This window comes from Callorhinus ursinus, unplaced genomic scaffold, assembly GCF_003265705.2.
Source record: "Callorhinus ursinus isolate GAN/ISIS: 27379988/994484 unplaced genomic scaffold, GSC_fseal_2.0 scaffold4, whole genome shotgun sequence".
NCBI classification, from domain to species: domain Eukaryota; kingdom Metazoa; phylum Chordata; class Mammalia; order Carnivora; family Otariidae; genus Callorhinus; species Callorhinus ursinus.
This window is the reverse complement of record NW_027397066.1, coordinates 45,410,195-45,431,938: the sequence shown is the minus strand read 5'-3', so window position 1 is coordinate 45,431,938 and position 21,744 is coordinate 45,410,195. Positions and strand designations below refer to the sequence as shown.

General features: G+C 42.3%; 1 protein-coding gene across 2 annotated transcripts; it reads left to right on the top strand.

Moving 5' to 3' along the window:
• Positions 1-2,049: 2,049 nt before the first annotated feature.
• On the top strand, positions 2,050-3,843 carry LOC112836087 (LYR motif-containing protein 9). Of its 2 annotated transcripts, XM_073891739.1 has the most exons (3): positions 2,050-2,463; positions 2,729-2,795; positions 2,877-3,843. In XM_073891739.1, exon 1 carries the CDS (start codon positions 2,094-2,096, stop codon positions 2,328-2,330), a length of 237 nt encoding a protein of 78 aa, XP_073747840.1. In that variant the 5' UTR covers positions 2,050-2,093; the 3' UTR covers positions 2,331-2,463; positions 2,729-2,795; positions 2,877-3,843. The 2 variants fall into 2 exon arrangements, with proteins under 2 accessions (XP_073747840.1, XP_025743545.1); XM_025887760.2 differs by having other exon boundaries at positions 2,729-3,843.
• The last annotated feature ends 17,901 nt before the right edge of the window (positions 3,844-21,744 follow it).

Below are 21,744 nucleotides of genomic sequence, written 5' to 3'. Positions count from 1 at the left end.
GCATCTTCAGGCCCCAGCGGGGTGTTCAGTGTCAGAGGCTCCAGGCTTGATCAACATCCTACACATTTTCTTGACAGACATCTTTGGCACCTCAGCTAGTAAACAACAGCACCAATGCCCATCATTACTTCCTCATCTCTCCTGCCAACCTATAAGAAAGAGGCTTCTTTGGCCTTAAAAAATATGTAAACATAGTTTCCCTGTTTTAATTTCTTGTTGTTCTAAAAAAGATCCTAAAGAGACTACATTCAAGTTTCGATAAACATTGTGTAGAAAACATCCATAAAAAAATTTGAAATCCATTAAGAAGGAAATAGTGTTGTTTCAGATTTACAAATTGCTCTGATGATCACTGAAGAGAATTGGTGCCTGCCCCTCTCCAGGCTGGGAAGCAGCCTTAGCAGAACGCCACTGTCTCTACCTCCAAGACACTCAGGGATCTCAGGTCAAGATTATCACCTAGAGAAGGACCTATCAGAATTATTTTGAAGGAAATTTTCCAAACCACCCATATGCTCCCCCAGATGATCCAGCTATAGTCCTCTCCCTAGTTAAAAACCACAGAGGTAGACAGGGTGGCTTAGTAGTAATAGCCAACATGGTCTGAATAACAACTGATGCCACTCACTGTGTGATATCAGACAAGTTAGCAGCCTCTCTTTACCTCACTTCCTCATCTGGATTATGGGGTTATCATGAGATTAAATGATATATGCACTGTGCCTGGTACGTCAGGACATATTTGTGTCCACCTAGTTGTTCACATTCCCATGAGAGAACAGTCTCATTATCCCTGGTTTAGAGATGAAAAAAAAAACGAGACCCAGACAGGTTAGGTGACCGACCCTGTTCAGAACCCATGAGAACCCATCCCCTTCGCTGTGCGTTCTTTCAGTACCTCTATGCCACAGCACACTGCCTCGGCCCCTTCCTCACTTCACTCTTCCCTCTTCTGTTGGTGGCTGTTGTTGTTTGTTTCCTACCTGCATTCAACAGGTACCAATAATCTATTTCCTAAAATAAACTAAAAAACATGTGCATTACTTGAAGGAAAAATCCATGTAAAGCCAAAAGCAAGGCTTCACTTATGCCTGATAGATAATGAATATTATAATTCTGTTATTACTAATATTGTCATTAAGGACTCAGGGGACTGAGGGTACAGAGAGTTAAAGGAAATAAATCAGCAATGAATGTAACAAGTGTTGTTTTGCCTGTCAACTATTAATAAGGTATATGGAAATCCATCCTAATAAAGTTGTTTCCCTTGAGTAGATTATTGATGTGATCCAAATATTGAAAATCAATGTTACATATGTCCATACTTTCAAAATATTTGATTCGCTAGCTTATTAGCACATTTAGTACAAGATGTTTGGCAGAATGATTGATCACTTGCAAATCACATGAATATATAAAATTATAGTAAAAAAATAAGCCTTTTGACTGACTGATAAATTCCTTTTGTGGGGGTTCTTAAAATATTCTTGTTATGGGGCACCTGGGTAGCCCAGTAAGTTAAGCATCTGCTTTTGGCTCAGGCCATGATCTGAGGGTCCTGGGATCGAGCCCTGAATTTGGCTCCCTGCTCAGCAGGGAGTCTGCTTCTCCCTCTCCCTCTGCCCTTTGCCTCCCTGTTCTCTCTCTCTTTCTCTCAAATAAATAAATAAAATCTTAAAAAAAAAAATTCCTGTGGTAGTCTCTAAGAAAATCCCTATAGTAAAACAATTATCTGGTTTTGACATATAAATATCCTTTTGTTCTACAAAGAACTTCAAGAATAAGGCTGTGGTATCAGAGAAGGAGCAGAGAAAATTTCAGGGACAGAGGATTTCATGGACGAGGTCCACATGTCACTGAGGCACCCAGAAAATACCTGGAAGCTCAGTCACTGGCTCTCTCAATCCAATTCCTTGCTGGACATGTTATGTAGAAGAGGCACCATCTCCAAGGAAGTATTCTCCCTGAGGCCTCTTGAGCATGTCCAATTAACCAGAGTACAGAGAAAATGGGGAAATGCTTAAAAGAATAAAACCTGGGGCACGTCCGGGGTTGGCGTGTCCCAGTGGAGGCGGGGACAGAGGGTCTCGCAGATGGCCCCGCTCCCAGGGGCAGAGCGGGTCCAGAGGCCGCTGCAGCTCTACCGATACCTGCTGCGCTGTTGCCGGCAGCTGCCAGCCAAGGGCATCCAGGAGCATTACAAACATGCTGTCAGGCAGAGTTTCCGGGTTCATTCAGATGAAGACAATCCTGAGAGAATCCAGCAGATTATTAAAAGAGCCATTGAAGATGCAGACTGGATCATGAACAAATATAAGAAACAAAACTGAGATGCTGGAGCCTAGAGAACCAAGCTGTCCTGAAGATATTGAAGTTGAGAGACCTCGCTTCTTCTGGAAGTCAGCAGCGGCAGCCGTTTTGGAATATCCATCGGCCTTATTGGCTGAGAGCAGGAAATCGGGGGTAGGAGAAGCTGACGTCTGCTCAGCTGGCTCTTCTTGCCACGTGTGTGTCCCAGCATCCTTTATGTTTGCTTTTCTGGCCATTGCCACGGGAGTTTGGGGGAGAATATATTTTGTCACTTTGCTCCGAAGGTGCTGCATGTATTCTGGATGTTGTCCTTTGAGACCCAGAGTGGGGATCCCCTCGGGCTGTCCAGGGAGGACAGGGCATGGGTTTTTGAACCGGTCAGGTCTGGATTTGAATCTCAGTTCTGCGGCTTTTCAAGGGTGTTGCTTTTGAGCTCAGCCTCCTCCTGTGTGAAGATTAAGTATAAGGAAGTTGAAGAGCTTCAGGTAGGACATGGTATGTGGTGGTGTGAGTAAACGTTCTCCTGAGGAGCCCATCCTCCACCGCTCCTTCCTACCCGCCCGCAGTGCTCCACGTCTCTCTGGTACACTCCTCGTCGGGCCCGGGGGATTTGTGGGCCTACCCTGTCCTGCTTGTTGTCCCTGAACGCTCGTGGCCCCACCGTGCCCAGCAGTCCCCCAAGCACCGCTCCTCCCGGCACTGTCCTTCCGTGAAGTCCTGGTCCTCGCCTTCACGGAGTTTCTAGTGTCCCTGAAGTGGTGAAACGCACGCCGCGTGGAACAAGGAAGAAGGGCAGACCAGCTACAGCGGATGCCGAAGTGTACAGGCCTCTGTGAACCTGCGATCTGTCCTGCTGTCCCTTCCCCGCTTTGCCACTATCTTGGAAGGAAGAATGGAGGCAGGGCGGCAAGGAGGGAGGCGGGGAGCAAGCATTCCTGTGGGGTATGGTGAGCCTGAAACCCGTGGAGAGAGACTGGGTCACATCCCAATGCCATAGAAGTCGCTCGTAGGGGAACTTACCTGGCCCATGTCAGCCTTGGTTTCCCCAACTCCAGCGCAGTGATGCCCCCACCTACCTGCCGGGCTGCAATGAGGAGTACTGAGCTCTAACGCGTGCCAGGTGCTTCCTGCAGAAGCTGGCTCAGGGAGCCAGCTGCACTGCCGTGGCTGGTCACCACAGTTAGGGAGCCCTGCTTTGCAGACGGGGAGATGGAAGCACAGACAGGTCGAACCCCTTTTCAAGGTCACCAAGCTGCTAAGCAAGGTCTGTGTGAATCTACCAAACAGTACAGGGAAGGGAGAGCAGCAGAGGGAGGGAAAGCGTCCAGGAAGGACTCGGGGGGCTGGCCAGAGCAGGAGGGGCAGCCAGAAGCGGAGAAGCCACACTGGACTTGTGTATCCCCAAGGACTCCCAGCCAGAGGGATGAGCCAGCAGCTTCATGACCCTGCAATGAATTATAGGACTTAAAGTGACTCCGGGACATCTGTATGGACTGATCAGCAGGGAATGAAGTAAATACCGATTTCTGAAAAGAAAAAAAAAAAAAAAAGAATAAAACCTGGGGCGCCTGGGTGGCTCAGTCTTTAAGCATCTGCCTTCGGCTCAAGTCATGATCCCAGGGTCCTGGGATGGAGCCCCTCATCGGGCTCCCTGCTCCGCAGGAAGCCTGCTTCTCCCTCTTTCACTCCCCCTGCTTGTGTTCCCTCTCTCGCTGTGTCTCTGTCAAATAAATAAATAAAATCTTAATAAAAAAAAAAGAATAAAACCTAATCCCCAAAAGCTATTGATTTCCCACTTTAAACAGCTCGAAGAATTATTGCCTATCAATATCATAGCAAGTGATATAATTAATTCTCAAGTGTTCCCCTTGCTCAGTATTCATCTCCTAATCAAACCAGTGGATGAAGGAAAGGCATTATTACAATGGGGCATGACCCACCTCTTCAGTCTCATCTCCTTGGACGATTACAGGCTTATTCCTAAATGTGCTAAGTATTAGGATAGAAACTACTTAAACAGTATGGACACAGAACATTGAGATCCAATATTTGAACCACATCAAAACCATATTCAAATAAAACTATGGCATAAAAATGGAATTCCATAGTCCCAATCAGTCTAACTAATTTTTTCATAATCTCATTCAAACTCTTCCCCACCTAAAATGCTCTCCTTAGGGCTCTCCCTGTATAGAAATCCTAAACCTTTCTTTACCTTCTGGAAACATTTCTTTTCCATTTAATGAATGCATTCATTTACTAAACAAGTTAACTTGAGTTTCTACTGTGTTTTGGAATGATCAGTTACTCCTATAGGCTCCAATTTATTATTGATTCCATTCAACAAACATTTAATTCACAACTATCATGGGTAGTCACTGCAGCAAATGTAGGAGGTACAAATATAAACTGTATGTCATAACTTCAAGGTTTTAAATTTTAAGAGGATCAAGTAAATTCTTAATTTTTAACTATATTGTAATGAGCTGAATTAACTTACAGAAAGATACATGGTTTCCATAGCACACTATGTAATTCACAGGTAAGGCACTAATTTGGCCCAAAGGGTTTGGGTCTAGGGACTCTTATTTAATTTATAGACTGCCTCACTTCGTGTTTACATAGTAACTTAAGCTACTAGTTATGATTTCATATATGGTTTCATATTTTCCAACTAGACTGAAAGTTTATTGTGGGCCAAAACATGCCATTAATTTCTATATGTTCCATTAAAGTATCCTGAATAATATTTCACACACAGAGACACACTCAATGTACCTTAAAATTATTGGCTAGTGTGTATATCTAGTAACCAGACAAAGTTTCTGGAATTTTTGAACCCAGAGTCACAAACTAATGTGACTTCAGACCAGTCTACAAGAGGGTTTTGCTTATTTTCATATTTTCTGCATAAAGTTTTTAATTTCTAAAGCCATGTCCATTAGTTCCGATTTGATATATTTCATATAAAAATCCGTATTTCTGCACTGCCCTGTAAAATCAGACAACCTGGTACAATTTATACAAATTCTTTCATGGCAGCAAATCTTATTCATTTATTGTCTAAGTCACCAGTCTCTACCCAGCCAACTTTACACATTTGCATTACCTATGTGGCCTCTATATACATGGAGCTTGCAACCTGTTTTAAGCATTAAGATCTAAATAAAAGATGTCATCCCCAAATTCCCATGTGCCCCTGGTTGGAGAGATAATTTGCACTCTGCAGAGCCTCCACCCTTTACCCTGAATTTGAAGGCAATAGGATGGGACTTTACCATTATTTATGGGAAAATCGGAAAAAGAAGGATAACCTCTAAAGACAGTTGGTGTGACCTGAAAAGAAATTGTTTCTTATTTTACCCTCCAACTGAGAACTAGTTCACCTATGCTAGGTTCTCAGAGAGAGAGAGAGAGTGAGAGAGAGAGAAAGCCTAATCTAGTAAGCAGCTCCTATCACATTAGATGCATGACCTTATCTTGGGGCTCAAATATTTAATAGAATTTGCTGAGTTTTCATATAGGGGATAAAACAAAGTACATTAATCTGGCCTCTTGTTATTAATAAAAAAGGGTATTAATAAACATTACCATCCTTTAATCCTCAAAGAACAATGTCATCCATTAAACTACAAGAGGAGGTTTCTCTCATAAAGTCATGGATATCTACTTAATTCATCATCATCAACCACAAAAATACTCATCTTGTTGGATAACTGAAAGGATAACAAACTGGCAGCTAAGAAATCTAAGAAGGCACTCATTTCTCTGAGCCTCAAGTTCTTAGATGCTACAGATATAAAGAAATATTTCCCTATCTTTCAAGAGTTTTATAGGGTAAAAGAGATTCATAGAGCAAGAGTATAGCATTAGAAGCTGGATATAGTCACGCCCAATGAAAGAATAGGCAAGAAGTACAGAATTTCTGGGAATAATAAAGAGAGGGTCCACAAAGGAAATGAAATTTGGGCTGGGCATTGAAATATGGTTATATATCAACTGGCACAAATAAGAGAAGAACCACAGGCAGGCCTTCCATCATGGAGATTCTTGTATGGATCTCTTCCTTGCTGTGACTGCCACCACAGAAAAGATAGCGCTTCTCATGAAAGTTCTGCTCTCTTTTTCACTCCCCCACATCCATTTCTCACAATGCTGATCCTTCTAAAAGATAAGTCCATCTGATTTACCTGTTTAAACCCTCAATGACTTTTACCTACAGGATATAGTGTGAACTCCCAAAAATGGCCCAAGAGCTTCTGGGATCAGATCCCTACAAAGTCCCAGCTGCATGACTTGCGCACCTCCCTGACTTATTCTCACACTCCAGCGATATACAAACACCAAAGTCCTCAAAGGGATCACACATATGTTTGCTGAATGAATTCAGCATAAATTCACTTGCTGAAGCTGCCTCTACCCTTTCACATTCCTCCTTTACCCTCTTCACCTGACTAATTTCCACTTTGCCTGGCTAACTTCTACTCATTCATTAAGGCTCAGGCTCACCCCCTCTTGCTTTCCAGACCCTTCATTTACTGTACTTGTAACTACTTGCTCAGTGTCTGTTTTCTCCACTAGATGGTAAAGACAGGGAATAAATCCATCCTATTCGCCTCTGTATCTCTAGCACCTATTAAAATGCCTAGCACATAGCTGTTTCTCAAGAAATATTTGTTTAATGAACGAATGAATGAGTTAGGAAATAGCAAAAGGAATAGTGGACAGCAGTTCACAGAGCACAAATGGTACTTGGCCTCAAATTTCAGGATAAACATGAGCTTCTGAATTGTTATTATCTAACTTTAAAGAGTACATTGACATAAGGCAACTATACTTATCTCCTTTGACAGTCCAAGATATAGAAGTCAGGCAGGATCAAATGCCAAACAATATCACCCAGCTTGCTCGCTCTCCCACAGTATTAGAGCTGCAGTGCTCGGGCATTTGAGTCAGAATGCCTTTAGTTTCAGACTTCACAATCAAGCCCAAGCATGTTGCTATGGAAAAACAAGATCCACTTTTGCTCCTACCATGTAAAACATGAATCTCTTGTTATGATATTTTTAGCTATAATGGAAAATCAGGCTTAGACAAATAATTCATAATTATGGCAAGGGCATTGGTGATGAGCTAAGAATTCAGTATTTTACATGCCAGTGCCTCTTTTATCCTATCATAAATCACTGTCAATTCTGCTTTTAAAGGAAAATGAGAGCACAATCCAGGTGATAGCCACTTACAGAGAGAATGCAGATGGCCTTAAATATTTTAGACTGGCTGGTTTAAAATCGTTTTGACTTTTGTTTGCTCCTTCCCTTGGTGGAATTGGAATATAGGCTTAAAATTCCCTTTAATGCCAAACAGCTGCTATTTTGCTTTGTTTCAGTTAAAATTGAATGTAGCTGCCCCAGATGCCCTACCCATGTGAGCGGTAGAATATGTCACTGAACATCACCACCAAGCCCTGGAAAATGGTGCTATGCATGCATATTAATGAGCCATGGGGTATTTGGAGAGGAGGAGGAGTAAGAAGAGGGATTCTGACATTTACTATACTACAGCACCAATGTAAAGCTATCAGCACATTAAATTCTCACTTCCATGACTTGGAGTAAAATATTCAGAGTTAAGATATCTTAGAAATCAGCTGGTCAGATCCCCTTTAATAATTAGAAAACCAGAGCCCAGAGAATGTTAGTGATTTGCCAAAATCACAATCTGCTTTGTGTCAAGGCCTCATCATTCTCCCCTGACAATGCACCCAGCCCTCAGCCTTACAAACGCGCTTTTTTAACATTCTGACTTTTACTCAGTTTTCACTACCTTAGCATGCAGTCAATACCCAGTGAACTCCCACTTAATCTCTCTCTCCCTTTCTATGCATTGTTTTTTTTTCCCCTCAGCTAGAAATACTACTTTGATCTGGGTAACTATTTTTTGTATTCTGAAAAACAGGCAGAAACAACCACAATGGTAATTTTCACTCATATGAATAATTTGGTCAGTTCCATACCAGGCACAAAGGGAAACAATTTCAATGATCTTGAAAAGAAATTTTAACATTATGAATAGTGTCAGCTGAGAAAACATGGTTATGAAATATCTTTTGTGCCTCTTTCTGCCTTTTCTCAATCTTGATTTTTTCATGAAACCCAGTAAGCATCTTATTACTGACAGAGGCATAGTATTTGGATAGATAAAAATCAGAGTCAGTCCTTAAGAAATTCCAGTCCATGGTAACAGAATATATGTAATAATTAGGGTAGGCTAGTTTTTATAACAAATAGCCCCCAAAGTGTATAATGACTCTAATAGAAGTATAATAGTTTATTTCTTACTTAATAGAACCAGACAATGAATAAAGAATGGAAGGGGAGCCTCTGACTTTCATTCACAATCCACTGGCTAAAATTCAGTCTCAGGGTCTAACCTAACTGGAAGGCAAGATGGGAAATGAAGCCCAGCTGAGTTTCCAGAAAAAAGAAACCATGCCACTTGTGTGATATAGAATCTATTTTGTCTCCTATGATGTCTCTCAACTATGTGAACAATATCCCAAGACTAAATAAATAAATAACAGCTTTGAGTTAACTTATCTATGCTCAAATTCTTCCATCGCTATAAGGTTAGAAAATCAGACAGGCACATTGCTTCTTTCAAGCCAACTAAGGACTTCTAAGATTAAAGTTGTAGCTAATTCCATAATTAATAAGAAATTCAGCCAGGGGCACATGGGTGGTTCAGTTGGTTAAGCACCTGACTCTTGATTCTGCTCAGGTTGTGATTTCAGGGTCCTGATCTCAGAGTCGTGATCTCAGGGTCATGAGATCAAGGCCCCCACTGGGCTCCATGCTGGGCACAGAGCCTGCTTAGGATTCTCTCCCTCCCTCTCCCTCTGCCCCTCCTCCTCCACTCATACTCTCTCTCTCTCTCTCTAAAAAAAAAAAAGAAAAAAATCCAGCCAATAGACCAAGTATATGTGGTGAACTTTTATAGCCCATCATGACAAATCACTGGTTTGACTGATGCTTTTCCCACTAAAACTACGTATCTCCACATATCTAATCACATTTTTTAAAGATTTTATTTATTTATTTGAGAGAGAGAGAATGAGAGAGAGAGAGCACATGAGACGGGGAGGGTCAGAGGAGAGAGCTCCCTGCTGAGCAGGGAGCCCAACGCGGGACTTGATCCAGGGACTCCAGGATCATGACTTGAGCCGAAGGCAGTCGCTCAACCAACTGAGCCACCCAGGCACCCTAATCACATTTTTAATGTAATTTTTCTAATTAGTTCAGCTTTAAAACTAAACATTCAATTAGTCATGAAAATAACCCTAGGTGGTTGGTTTGACCATTTCCTTAGAAGCTTCCATTTATTGGACACCTGCTCTTCATCAGACACTGACCTGTGAGCCATGACACTTCCTTCTCTATTATGTCTCCCAATTTTCAGATGGGAAAACAGAAGCTGAAAGAATAATAAGTTGTTCAAGATTGAGGGTTGAGAACAAATCCAGGTCCACCTTACTGCAAAGCCCCATGGTTTCCACTGTGGTATACTGTTTCCCAGTTAGTCCCTTCAGTGTTTAGTTAAGCTGTATGTAGTTTCAGCCTGCGTATTGGGGTATTCTGAAAATGAACTCAAGTCTGATTTTCCCAGACTTAAAGAGCATAGTCATGGCTTGACAGGGCACATGACCTCCCTCTATGCCCACCCACTTACTTAGCAACAAGGGGAAGGACTAAAGGCACAGAGGGAAATCTTGCTTGATGTGTTCCTTCTAACAGTCCACTTTTTCATCCAGCTTTAGGCCTTGCCTGCTTTGCTTTGGAGAAATGCAGGATCAAGCCCGCTCAGAAATACAAGCTGAGGTATTATCTTGGCAACTCCCTAAAGCAATTGTAAACATTGTTTGCCTAAGCCCTAAGTGCTACTGCCTGGCAGTGTACAATGCAAAGTTCAAAGGTTTGCTCATTACCATAATGGGATATAAGCCTTTGCTGTTGGCTGTGAAATAATGAAGATAATTCTTGTGGATTGTTTCTTCAAACTGTGTTTATTTAGGTTAAGGAAGTTTGTTGTCTAGCTATTTTTTCTCTTTTCCTTTTTTAATTTCTCTAGAAAACCTCTCCTTTCTATGACCAGTTACAAGATAATATTCAACAAGATAAAGGGCAAAAGATTATAAATTGAGTTTTTCCCCCCACAAAATGCCTTCTCCTTTAACTTTTCATGGTCAATAAGCAGCACATTACTTTAGTACTTCTGTATTTGCCAATAATGAGAGACTTGTTAGCCTGACAAAGGCAGATTTAATTAAAACACACGCACATACACAAAACAAATGTGTTCACAATATTGCAAAAAATTGGCAGGAAACAAATGAGAACATATTGAAAAAATAGAACATCTCTTTCTCCTACATGATAACTTTAGCTACAACTGTGATAACAAACACACAAAGCAAAATAAAATAAGGGTTTTTCATCAGTGCATTTTTAGAGTTAACTTTTGAACATAAATTAACTTCCTCTGCTTGACAATCCCCTGTCCACCCAGACTCAAAGCCAAAAAAACCTATACAGAATTTAATTTTTTAAATCATTCATGCTGCACACCTATTCCAGAGAGACACATTTCAAAAGTGGTAACACCTCAACTTTGGGAACACTGACCTAACAAGAGAAATTGGGGAAATTGATCACACTGTTCCTTGTGCTTCAGAATACTTGAGGCCACTGTCAGCTCATAGGTCCCTTCTTTGCTAACAGCAAGGACTCAGTCCAGAAACCGATTTGAATCTATAATGAAATAAGAACTTGAGCACTTATCTAATAGAACTTCTCCTAGTAACCCTCAGAGGTGGAGTGTTGTTGGGGCCCCGGGGGCGGGGGGTGGCATGCAGAGAGCAGAAAGAAAGGAGGGAGAAAAAGGGTAGATGCAGTCTGTCCTTCAGCCCTATGCCTCATGACTTTCTTCAAAATGATTGGAAAGCATTACAGTGGCTACACTTTCCTGAGTACCTTCCACCTAACCTGCTGAGGTTCACCTCACTCAGTGGAGATACACAGAATCCTTACTTAATAGTCAAATAACTCGCAAAAGAGCAGTGGTCTGGGAGGAACAGATCATCTTTCCTCCATCTTTCCTTTGTGCCCCTAGGAAGAGGGCTTATTATAGTCTCTAACTTCTAAAAAACATTATAGTACATGAATGTTCACCATCTCAACCTCTTCTTCCTCTCAAGCTGACCCTCCCTTCATCAAATCAGCCTGATGATACTGCTCCCTCCTTCAGGAAACTCTATTACCCCTATGGAAGGAGAATTCCTGTGTGGCTTAAACATTAGGGTCCTCAGGCTTTAGCAAGGAGTTTAATGAGCTGCTCAGTGCAAACTGACGAAGGGAAGGATAAGAGGAAAAGTGAGATCTAGTGTCATGAGTAAGAGCCAAGATTATTGCTCAAATTAATGTTTCTTCACCCTAGCAGGAAGAACTATAACTGTTTTCCCACTAGTTTATCTGAAAAACAAGAACATGCCAAGGTAAGCGCTAATTTTTCCCTGAGGACAATCAAATCTAATCATTCACAAAGAAAGGCATTCCTCCAGACCAACATGACTTGGGATGCTGCCCTTTGTGAAACAAGAATCCTGGTATTTCAGGACCACACGTTTTTTTAGCTGTTTTCTGAGCCAAGCTTCCCCTATAGGAGCCACCAACGTAATGGGGAGGAGCTCTTTCTTTGCAATCCAGGAGGAATGGTATTAATTCTACCTTTTTTTAACTCCAAATCCTCCTCACCAGTACCACAGACATAAGAGACGGCTTTTCTTCCTGCCCCTGATATAAAATGTCCTGCTTGATAATGCAGATGAAAGACAAAAAAGAAAGGGATGTGTCTCTAAGCAATGTAGTGGTACAAAACAATAAATATTTATTGTATCACCATTTCTTTGGTCAGTATCTGTATATAGCTTAGCTGAGTGCCTCTACCTCAAGATTCCTCATGAGGCTATAGTCAAGCTGTCAGCTGGGGCTGCAGTCTCATCTGAAAGCTCAGCTGAAGGAAATCCAGTTCCATGCTCATTCACATGAACCCTGACCCCTTGCTACATGGACTTTTCTACATGGCAGCTTGCTTCCTCCAGAGCAAGAGACCCAGAAAAGAGTGAAAGAGAGTGTTTAAAACAGAAGCCAAAATCTTTTTATTAGCTGGTGTCACGAGAGACATTCCATTATTTCTGCTACATTCTATTCATTAGAGGAGAATCAGTAAATACAGCCCATTGTTCAAGGGGAGGGGATAACATAAAGGTATGAATACTAGGAGGTAGGGATAACTGAGGGCCATTTCAGAAACTGCCTACCATAAAGACACAAAAACAAGCACAAAAACAACTAGTGAGAATTTATCTTAAGTGAGAATTATAGGTTTTAAGGATGAAGAAATCACTCGTTAGAAAAATAAGAGATGATTTCAGCATGACAAAAGAGAAAGCATTTAAGCTGGGCCTTAACAAATGGACAGTAATAAATGCAGATGACTGGCAGATGTTTAAAGCTAAAATAAAGGCATGAGTAGAGGTAGAGTGACAAGAAGAGTGTGCAATGCTCAGGGAATGGTACCTCGGTTGACTAACGTGTGGGCCTAAGGAGATGAGCAGTGGACTTAGTTTGTTAATTCTGTTTTAATTAAAAGATACAAGATTAGCTCCTTGCAACCAAAAAGCAACATGATGTAGAAATAAGATTGACTTGGGCCCCCTGAAACCAGAGTTCAAATTTCAACTCTGCTATTTAACTTCCTATGGAACCTTAAGCACATCATGCAAATTTTCCAAGCTTCCTTATCTGAGAAATTACTAAGTATTTTGCCTGGCAGGCTGGGCATGAGAATTAAATGCATGGGACACATTTAGCATAACCCTTGAAACATGGTAGAAATTCAACTGTCAGGTCCATCTTAAAGGAAAGAGTTGCCTTTTATTCCCTGTATTGTTTCTGGTATCTCCCATACAACAGGGCCTCAATAAATATTTATTAAAAGAATGAATGGCTAGTTGATTGATAGATGATAGACAGATAGATCAATCAATAGATAGATAGAGGCAGGCATGCATTAATGAACAGATCCACCTGTCAATCAAATGGTAAGTTTCATCATTATATTGTTATTCTTTAAACAAGCATTCCCTGCTGGAAATAACAATGTATATTTTATCTTATTGTCCAAGAAGGAGGGGGGATTAATTAAATAAGTGATCTGTACATATTAGTATTATTTGCTAAGAGTAGCTAATGCTGAAAAATGGCAAGTAGCAATTAACTAGGTTCCAAAGGCAACCCTATTTATACATCAATATCCTTGCTTCAGACTTCAGGTTGATTATAAAAATAAAAAATAATACTTCAAGACTGCTGAAAAGATAAATAAATCAGGACTGAGTACAAACAAGTGTCAAAAAAGGCAAGGAGGAACAGTGCACAGAAATGCAGGCCATAGGATCCTGCATTATTAGGATGGCATTCCAGAGCATTGAAACGTCCTGTACAGTACATCTTCTTGCTCCTTTCTCCTCCTCTTTCATCAGCCTTTGTCTTATCTCTCTCTCCATTTTCTGACTTTTCTCCCTCTCATCTACCCATCATTTCCTTCTGTCTCAAAATCCCTCCCCTTCTGCATAAAAATCTATTGCTTCTATTTGGCTTCTTCTCAGTCTAATCTCATCCTTGCCATCAGCAAGAGGGACAAAAAGCCATTATCTTCTCAGATCAATGAAAGACAGTAAGGATACTGGCGAACCTAAATTGAACATTTACTGCGTGGCCAATCTGAATCAGGTATGTTCTTACCTGCTATGCTTACTGCCTCCCAGTAAGAGAACCAGGAATGCCAGAGCCTATGTATTTAAGAGACTTTCCTAAAATAGCCTCCAATCCCCTGACTTCTGGGACTACTTTGCATGAGGAAATGTGTGAGACATTCTGTTGTCCCCAGAAAAAGTCCACTTTGTCAAGGTAGACAGGAATCCTGCAAAAATAATCTGAGATGCAGAGAGTTACTTGAAGTGAGAAGCACCACTATCCATAATTATCAAGGTTTTAAAAACCGTCTTGAGTCTCAGGAAAGAGAGAATCAGATCATCAATCATGACAATTTTGCACTAGCACTATGACTCCAAGAGTATTCCTGAAAATGTACTTGTTATAAACAAGGGAGATGTGGTAGTGATGCAGCTGCTCACCGAAGTATTTTGTCTCTTCTACCTGAGTACAACTGTACTATATTTTCTAGCTTCCTTTGGAAACATTACTTCTGAGTGACTGAGCTCAAATGAATGTGGGAAGAGGTCACAGATACCATTCTGAGGCCCAATTCTGAAAAGCCTCCTTCATGCACTGGCACTCTTCCCTTTCTAGATGACTGTGATGTTGGTCCCTACCATGACACTGAAGATGGCAGAGACACACAAGTCCTGGCCTCTCAATCGTTACCACTGACCAGAGATGCTGCCTGGACTATTATGTGAACAAGAGATAAACTTCTATTACACATGACATTTATTTGACCCAGTATACCTTTTGAAGGTCTAACTGTTACAGCAACTGGTCTATCTTAACTAATATAGGAGATAATTGTTTGATAAGGAAGCTGGATACTTTTATGGAGTTTTGATCAGAGCAACTGAAAAAGTTTTAGCCAAAACAGTGGCTCTTAATTGTTTAGGGATCACTTACTCTCTTTGGAAAATTTGACAAAAGCTGAAATCTCTTCTCTGAAAAATTCACATGAACACACACACACACACACACACAACTGGATTGAAAGTGATTAAAATATCTTTATCAATCACTTACTATATGTGGCTGACTAGTTGCTATGCGCCAGGGTTACAACAGTGAATCAGGCCATCAATCCTTGCACTTATGGAGCTCACAGTCTACTGGATCTAGACAATGATACATATATATAATATTATATATTATTATTTTTATTTAAGTAAGCTCTATGCCCAATGTTGGGCTTGAACTCACAATCCTGAGATCAAGAATCACATGCCCTACCGACTGAGCCAGCCAAGCACCTGGATAATGAGTTATTTTTTTCTGCACTCTGTCCAAGTCACTTGACCTCTTTAAGAACTACTAGGAGTCTAACCACAAATCCCCCATCAAACCCTATTGCCTTGCAAAATCACTACAGGCATCCCCTTTCACCCACAGATCTCCTCTCTCCCCACCTTCAACATTAGCACACCCCTCCCACTATGACCTATGCCCTCCCTTTCGACACCTCCATCCCTGGCTTCTCTCCTAAATCACTGCTCCAGGGAACTGAGGAGGAAGGCACAGGTGAGGCTGGACCTCTGTTGCCCTCTGGTGGTCATACACAGCACCGGCCTGAAGAGCATACCATCCCAGTAGCCCTTACAGTCCCCATACTTGTGTCACATTAACCCTTTAGGGTCCTGTGCTACCCCAAAAGAAGTTGGAAAGTCAATATGATCAATGTTGCAGAGTGTGGACAGACCACAAAACACTGGGACATGCTCCTGCTCCTCCTAGTTCTGCATCCTTTTCTCTTACCTTTTTCCTACATGTTTTCCTCCCTCTTCCTCCTTCTTCAATTACTTCTTTAATTACTTCCATTTTAGCATACCCCATCTAAGTCTTGGGCCTACCCCTGAGGTTTCCATCAGCAAGAAGGCACAAAGTCAGCTTTTTAAGTAAAGTGAGGCACTGCCTAAGGTGTGTGACTTCAAGGGTCCTGGGAAACAACACACACCAGCTCCTCATTCCTCTGCCCCCCGATACTTCTCCTAAGCTATCTTCAATGACTAACATTGCTTTAACTTATACAGTAAAGACATATTGATTACCTACCATGTGACAGGCAAAGTATGAGGCACTGGGGATAGAGCAATGGACAAAACTTAGAAATATGAGACACTTATTTTCATTCCACAACTGACTCCCTTTAAATGCAAATATTGCTGTAAAGTAACACATAGACTTAATATTAACACTGAATTATTCATGCATGTCATCAAATTTCTCTGTGAAAATCATGCATTAGTAGGCCGAGGGGGGGAACAATTTAAGGAACTGTGGTCCCCTTTTAGCCCTCCTTTGATCAAATCGTAACGGCTATCATGAAAACATAATTTTGTAGAAAGACCACATAATTTGAGATTACATAGACATGTATTTAAATTTGGCTCCATTACCTGTAAGCTGTGTTTCTTCAACCAGATAATTAGTCTCTCTGAATCTCTGTGATTTTATCTGAAGAAATAGAGAAACTGATCTCAATTTATCATGATTATGGTGCAAGAACACATATGTAACCCCAGAGCAAGATGTGGCCCAGAATGGGCCTCATGAACATTAGCTTCCCTGACATTCCCAAAGCAGCCTGGTTTATAGCCAGAGACCAGTGAGCTAGGAGAACTCTAATGGCATTGGCACATAATGGCTGAAATTGCTTTAAATATGAGATCAAGACTTTGATTTCACAGCTAGAGTTGATTCCATAATTAGCAAAATCATTACCCCTAGTTTGCAATCTGACCAAACCTACTACTTTTGCAGGTACAAGCTGTCCTGGCAATTTACGACACCAAACCCAGAAAGTGAGGCTCTCTTGGAGCCCTGGAGCCTATTTGGGGTATTGGTCTTTTCTTGTAGGAGCTGGAACAAAGGCTTGCCACAGGGAGTATGTGAGGGGGAAGGGTTGTCAGACCTCAGGGAATCCAGAACTGGGAAAGAAGGAAAACACCTACCTAGTGTCATTCCCCCCACTCCATGTCATTTTGTGTCATTCTATTCACTGCCTGTAGGGAATCAATTAAAACAGCGCTAATTTATGGGTCTTAATGAACAAGGTATTATACAAACCGTTTGTAAGCATGGCAGGCTTCTTGAATGGAGAACACTCAAAAGCACAGTTGCCTGAGGTGACATTGTCTTGCAGCCTCCCTTCCAGATTCCAAAATGGCCCAGGAATGACACATAAATACATCTGGGGGGGGGGGGGATGCATACTACCATAGAGTCTACACCTCCTCCTGCCCCCACTTCTCTCTAAGAATGGCAGGGCAGAATATTTACCAAAAAATATGAAGATTATCTTTGTAACCCACACAGTGCTTTGCTGTACATAATCATTTCTTGGACAAACTGACGAACCTATTACCTAATCATCAATTCACATAATAAATATTTTAAAGTCCCTAGTACTAGAAAGATACCAACCCACGTTTCAGCAATGTTCAGGTGAATAAAATACAGTCATCTGCTTTAGAATTCACAGGCTAGCTGCAGAGACAGACATGTAAATAACTAGGGTGTCTTACTGTACCAAAGAAGTCTGATCCTTACTTTGGGGAGGAGGTTAGGGAGTATAACGAAGTCGGGATGAGCTTCACTGGATCACTGGGAGAAAAAAGTCCCCTCCCTCCTCTTCTGTGCTCCTCAGCTTGTGGTTTCTTAGAGCCTGGGTCTGCAGCTTAGCACTGTGTGGCTCTATAAGCTATGAGCTGTCCTTTTCTCAATCCCATTTCCTGCCTGGAAGCTCCTCGCGGGATTTGTGCGTGAGCCCTTTTTGTCAGACTCCTCCGGCCTGAAACTAGGGTGTTGTCCCCAGCTGATGTACCTGATGCCAGCAGGCCTGGTCACAGCCAAGGTCCACTCACCCAGGATCCAAGAATACCTGCCTGCTTCCCAAACAGCTGGCTGTCCGAAGCACCAGGTTGAATTTGAAGCTGAACACTGAAACAGTAGACTACATGATTATCTGCCGCCTACACAGAAAAAAGAAACGGGACCTACTGAGCAGAACATTTCATGCTACTGAACAAAGTAGTACTTTATTTCCAGAAGCAGGGTGGTGTGTGGTTAGGGGCCGGCCTCTGTAGCCAGGCTGCCAGGCTCAAGTCCTAGTCCTTCCCCTTGCTTATTACGTGCACCGGGAAAAACTACTTAGCCCCTCTGTGCCTCAGTGTGCTCCTCTAGAAACGGGGATAATAATAGTACCTCCCTGACAGGCTTGCTATGAATGGCAGAACATGAGGCCATCAGAGCAGCGACAAGGCCAGAGTCAGTAGCACATGAGTATCTCCCATCACATCCCAGCTGGCCCTGTCTGTTCTTCCTTTTGGCATTTTGTCCTCTTGTGGCTCCTCCTGGCTTCCTCGCCTCAGTTTCAACTCCATGTTCAAATCCAGTTGTGTCATCTCTTCCTCTCTCCCTTCTTGGTGGCATATGTGAGCTATGATAGGACAAAATGAGGTGCACATTCCTCAAAATGTCAAGATTCCAACCAGGGGACAGACTTCTACTTATAAGAATGACCTAATGAAACTTCAGTGTAGCAGAAAAGTTCCGTGGTGTTGACTGACCAATGAGCAAAGGATAACACTTTGGAAATGAAAGCTCTGCCTATCCAGTCCATGGCTGGGTCATAAGTCACTGTCCTTGCTACCAATAGTTACGGCAAGGTGTAGTTTGCTATGTCCCAAGATAGCTTCCTTGACAGAGCTGGTAATTCCTCTAGACCAGGACTTACAGTACTATTTATACTACATTCTGGGTCACACTCCCTTTATGAGAACCCTGCGGAGGGGCTCTGTACCCACCTCCGTGGTCCTGGGGTGTGAAGATGGGCTCTCTGGCACTGCTGACTGATTTGTCCCCCCTCCAGACCACGAGGTGTTAGGTGGCAAGACCAGTTCTGATGAATCTCCATATCCCCAGAACTGAGCTCTGTAAGGTAAGAACTCTGCTCTTTGAAGCACTTTAGCAGACCACAGGGACAGCAGAGGAGGGGTATTTTTGTTTCTGATGATGAGCCAATAATACAATGTACACTTTGACTGACAGGTGGCACATGCTGAGACTGTCCTGACAAATTGAGATGGTCCTGTTGCAAGAGGCAACTGATAACACTGGTGCAGCAGTTAAGCCATGGTGCCTCCTGAGACAGACCATCTTAGAGAAACTGAGGCAGCACAAGATTTTCATACTTTCTTAAAGGTAAACTTTCCTCTCTGCTCAAAGACAGCTCACTGCTGTCTCTGGAAATAACAGAACATGGTGCTAAGAGACAGGGAGGAGAACCAGAGTCGGAAGTTGAGTCAGGTTCTGCCTATCACTAGATATATGACCTTGACCAAGGCATTCAACCTCTCTGTGTCTCCATTTGCTGACGTGAAAATGAGGTTTGTAATAGGACCTCCTTCACAGGAGTGCTGGGAGACGAGGAGTCAATGCGGTACCATGTGTACAGTAGGTAAGGCACTCCTGGCACTTGGGATGGGCCAGGTGAGTGTTTGGTAACAGTAGTATCCAGGTGTCAGTTGGATGGGAAGAAAAGCCAGCTGTGAATACCATTCCCACTGATGAAGGAAGTTCCCCGCATCCCTGGCCATGGCAGGCAAGACCTGGCCCAAAGCAGTACTGATTATAATCAAAAGCAACTTTCAGTGTCTCAGAGACCCAGGGAGAATGGCCCGCTTGTCAGCTTCTGCCTTGAGAGAAAGCAGGGCTGTAATAGGCCATAAAATTGCTCTAACCTTCCTTGCCTAAGCTGTCACGTGCCACTGGATCAATGCCTCCCTGGTACCGGCCCGTGATGGCCATTTGGGAGCTTTCAGCTGCACCTCAGCTGCTGTATCGGTTCCAAGAACAACTCAAGGGACTGATAAAAAAACAAAGTGCCAGGAACACACAACTAGGGCTGAAAGGAGCGCAGGGGAAGATGAGGTGGCAGGAGGGGGGCAAAGGAAGTTGAGAGAGATGGAAGAAAGGAAAGCCCATCGGGCCAGGAGAGTGCCAGTCTTATTTTAATATTACTCCGACCCAAGGAAGAGAAATGGCAGTGGAAAGCTTGTTAATAGCAACAGGACACAAAGCCAATCCTCTCCTTTCTCTACTTCCCACAAGACCCAGGTGACACGGAAACCTGATTTGTGTTCTCTGTGCTCCCTGGTACTTGGCCTACAGGTCTCTGCACTTTCTCTCCAACCATTTAAAGCATAATAACTGCCCTTGCCTTCCTGCAGCATGTGTTGGAGACAAAGAACACAGGAATATGTCATTTCCTATAAAGGCCAGAAAGGGTGTTGTGACCAGTCAAGTGCTAAAATGACATTTGCACTTAGGTGACAAGCCCATTCCATTCCAGGTAAAAGCCAGTGGAAACACAGGAAAGTAAAGGCTGCCCTCTGCAGGGAACTGTGGGAACGACAACTGCTGCTTCAGAAGCCGCAAGGCACACAGGCTCAGGTTGAAGGATGAGCTTTGGAAAGTAAAAAAAAAAAAGGAAAGTCACATCAGTTTGTGTGGCCTTGCCCAGTTATCTTCCAGGTACCAGTACACCAGGAGATGAGCAACCAATCAGGAGAAAACATCCTTGTTTATGGTGGGCAACTCAGCTACCTTCTCACATAAACAAAGGCTTTTTAAAAATACGATTTAAAACAAATTGAACTTGAGAGACAAGCTTTTTAACACTAATTTTAAAATAAGTGCATTAGATTGATACACGAACTGTGGCTGTTTCCAATGCATTACTAGACTAGAGAGACAAGCAGCTGTTCTCCATGGTGCTAGAGAAGAAAAATATAAAGTCAAGAGGCATGAAGACCCTCCCAGCTCCACACAAGATTAGCTGTCTGAAATTGGGCAGAGCACTTTCCCACTCTTGGACTCAGTTTTTTCATCCATAAAATGAGGTGCCTGAGCTAAAGGATGCCTGAGATTCCTTCCAACTGAAACATGTTATGATCCATGACCTTTATTTTGTACTCTGAGCCAGGAGCATAAGTGCTCCAAAAAAAAAAAATAAATAAATGGAGCAAAGGAAAAAATAAAATAAAATAAGAATGTCATGCCAGCCCATCCATTTTCTATAGCCCCTGGGTTCACCCCATTGGTGGGTCCTTGGAGTTCGGGCAAAAGGGTCTGCGGTCCTGCCTCACAAATCTGTGCACTATTTTTAATTGCTGGTATAATTTTTTTTATTTGCCAACACACTGAAGTCATGGTATCCTTTTTTCTTTTCTTCATCTACAAACACCAGAAATGCAATTGTTAGCAGGTGAAGATTGAAGGAAAGTTTAGATTTAAAAAAAAAAAAATCCTCACCCAGAATTTGGAAACTGTGTTCTACAGTTCAAGGATTAATCCCAAAAATTCCCTACTAATAAAGGTCTCAAATGGAAGCATTTCTGTCTCTGTCTCTTTCTCTCTCGTGCGCACACATACACACACACACACACACACACACACACACACACACACACACACACACTCTTCAACCTGAATGAAATTCAGTATGAAAGCAATCAGCAATTAAATGTAGAGCAAAGAACCTCTACAATGGGCTGCAGTGACAAGCCAGCTGAATCTTTGGGACATTTCTAAC

What these genes read in the sequence shown, in the direction of transcription:
- LOC112836087 (XM_073891739.1), top strand. Translation starts at nt 2,094, where the DNA reads ATGGCCCCGCTCCCAGGGGCAGAGCGGGTCCAGAGGCCGCTGCAGCTC.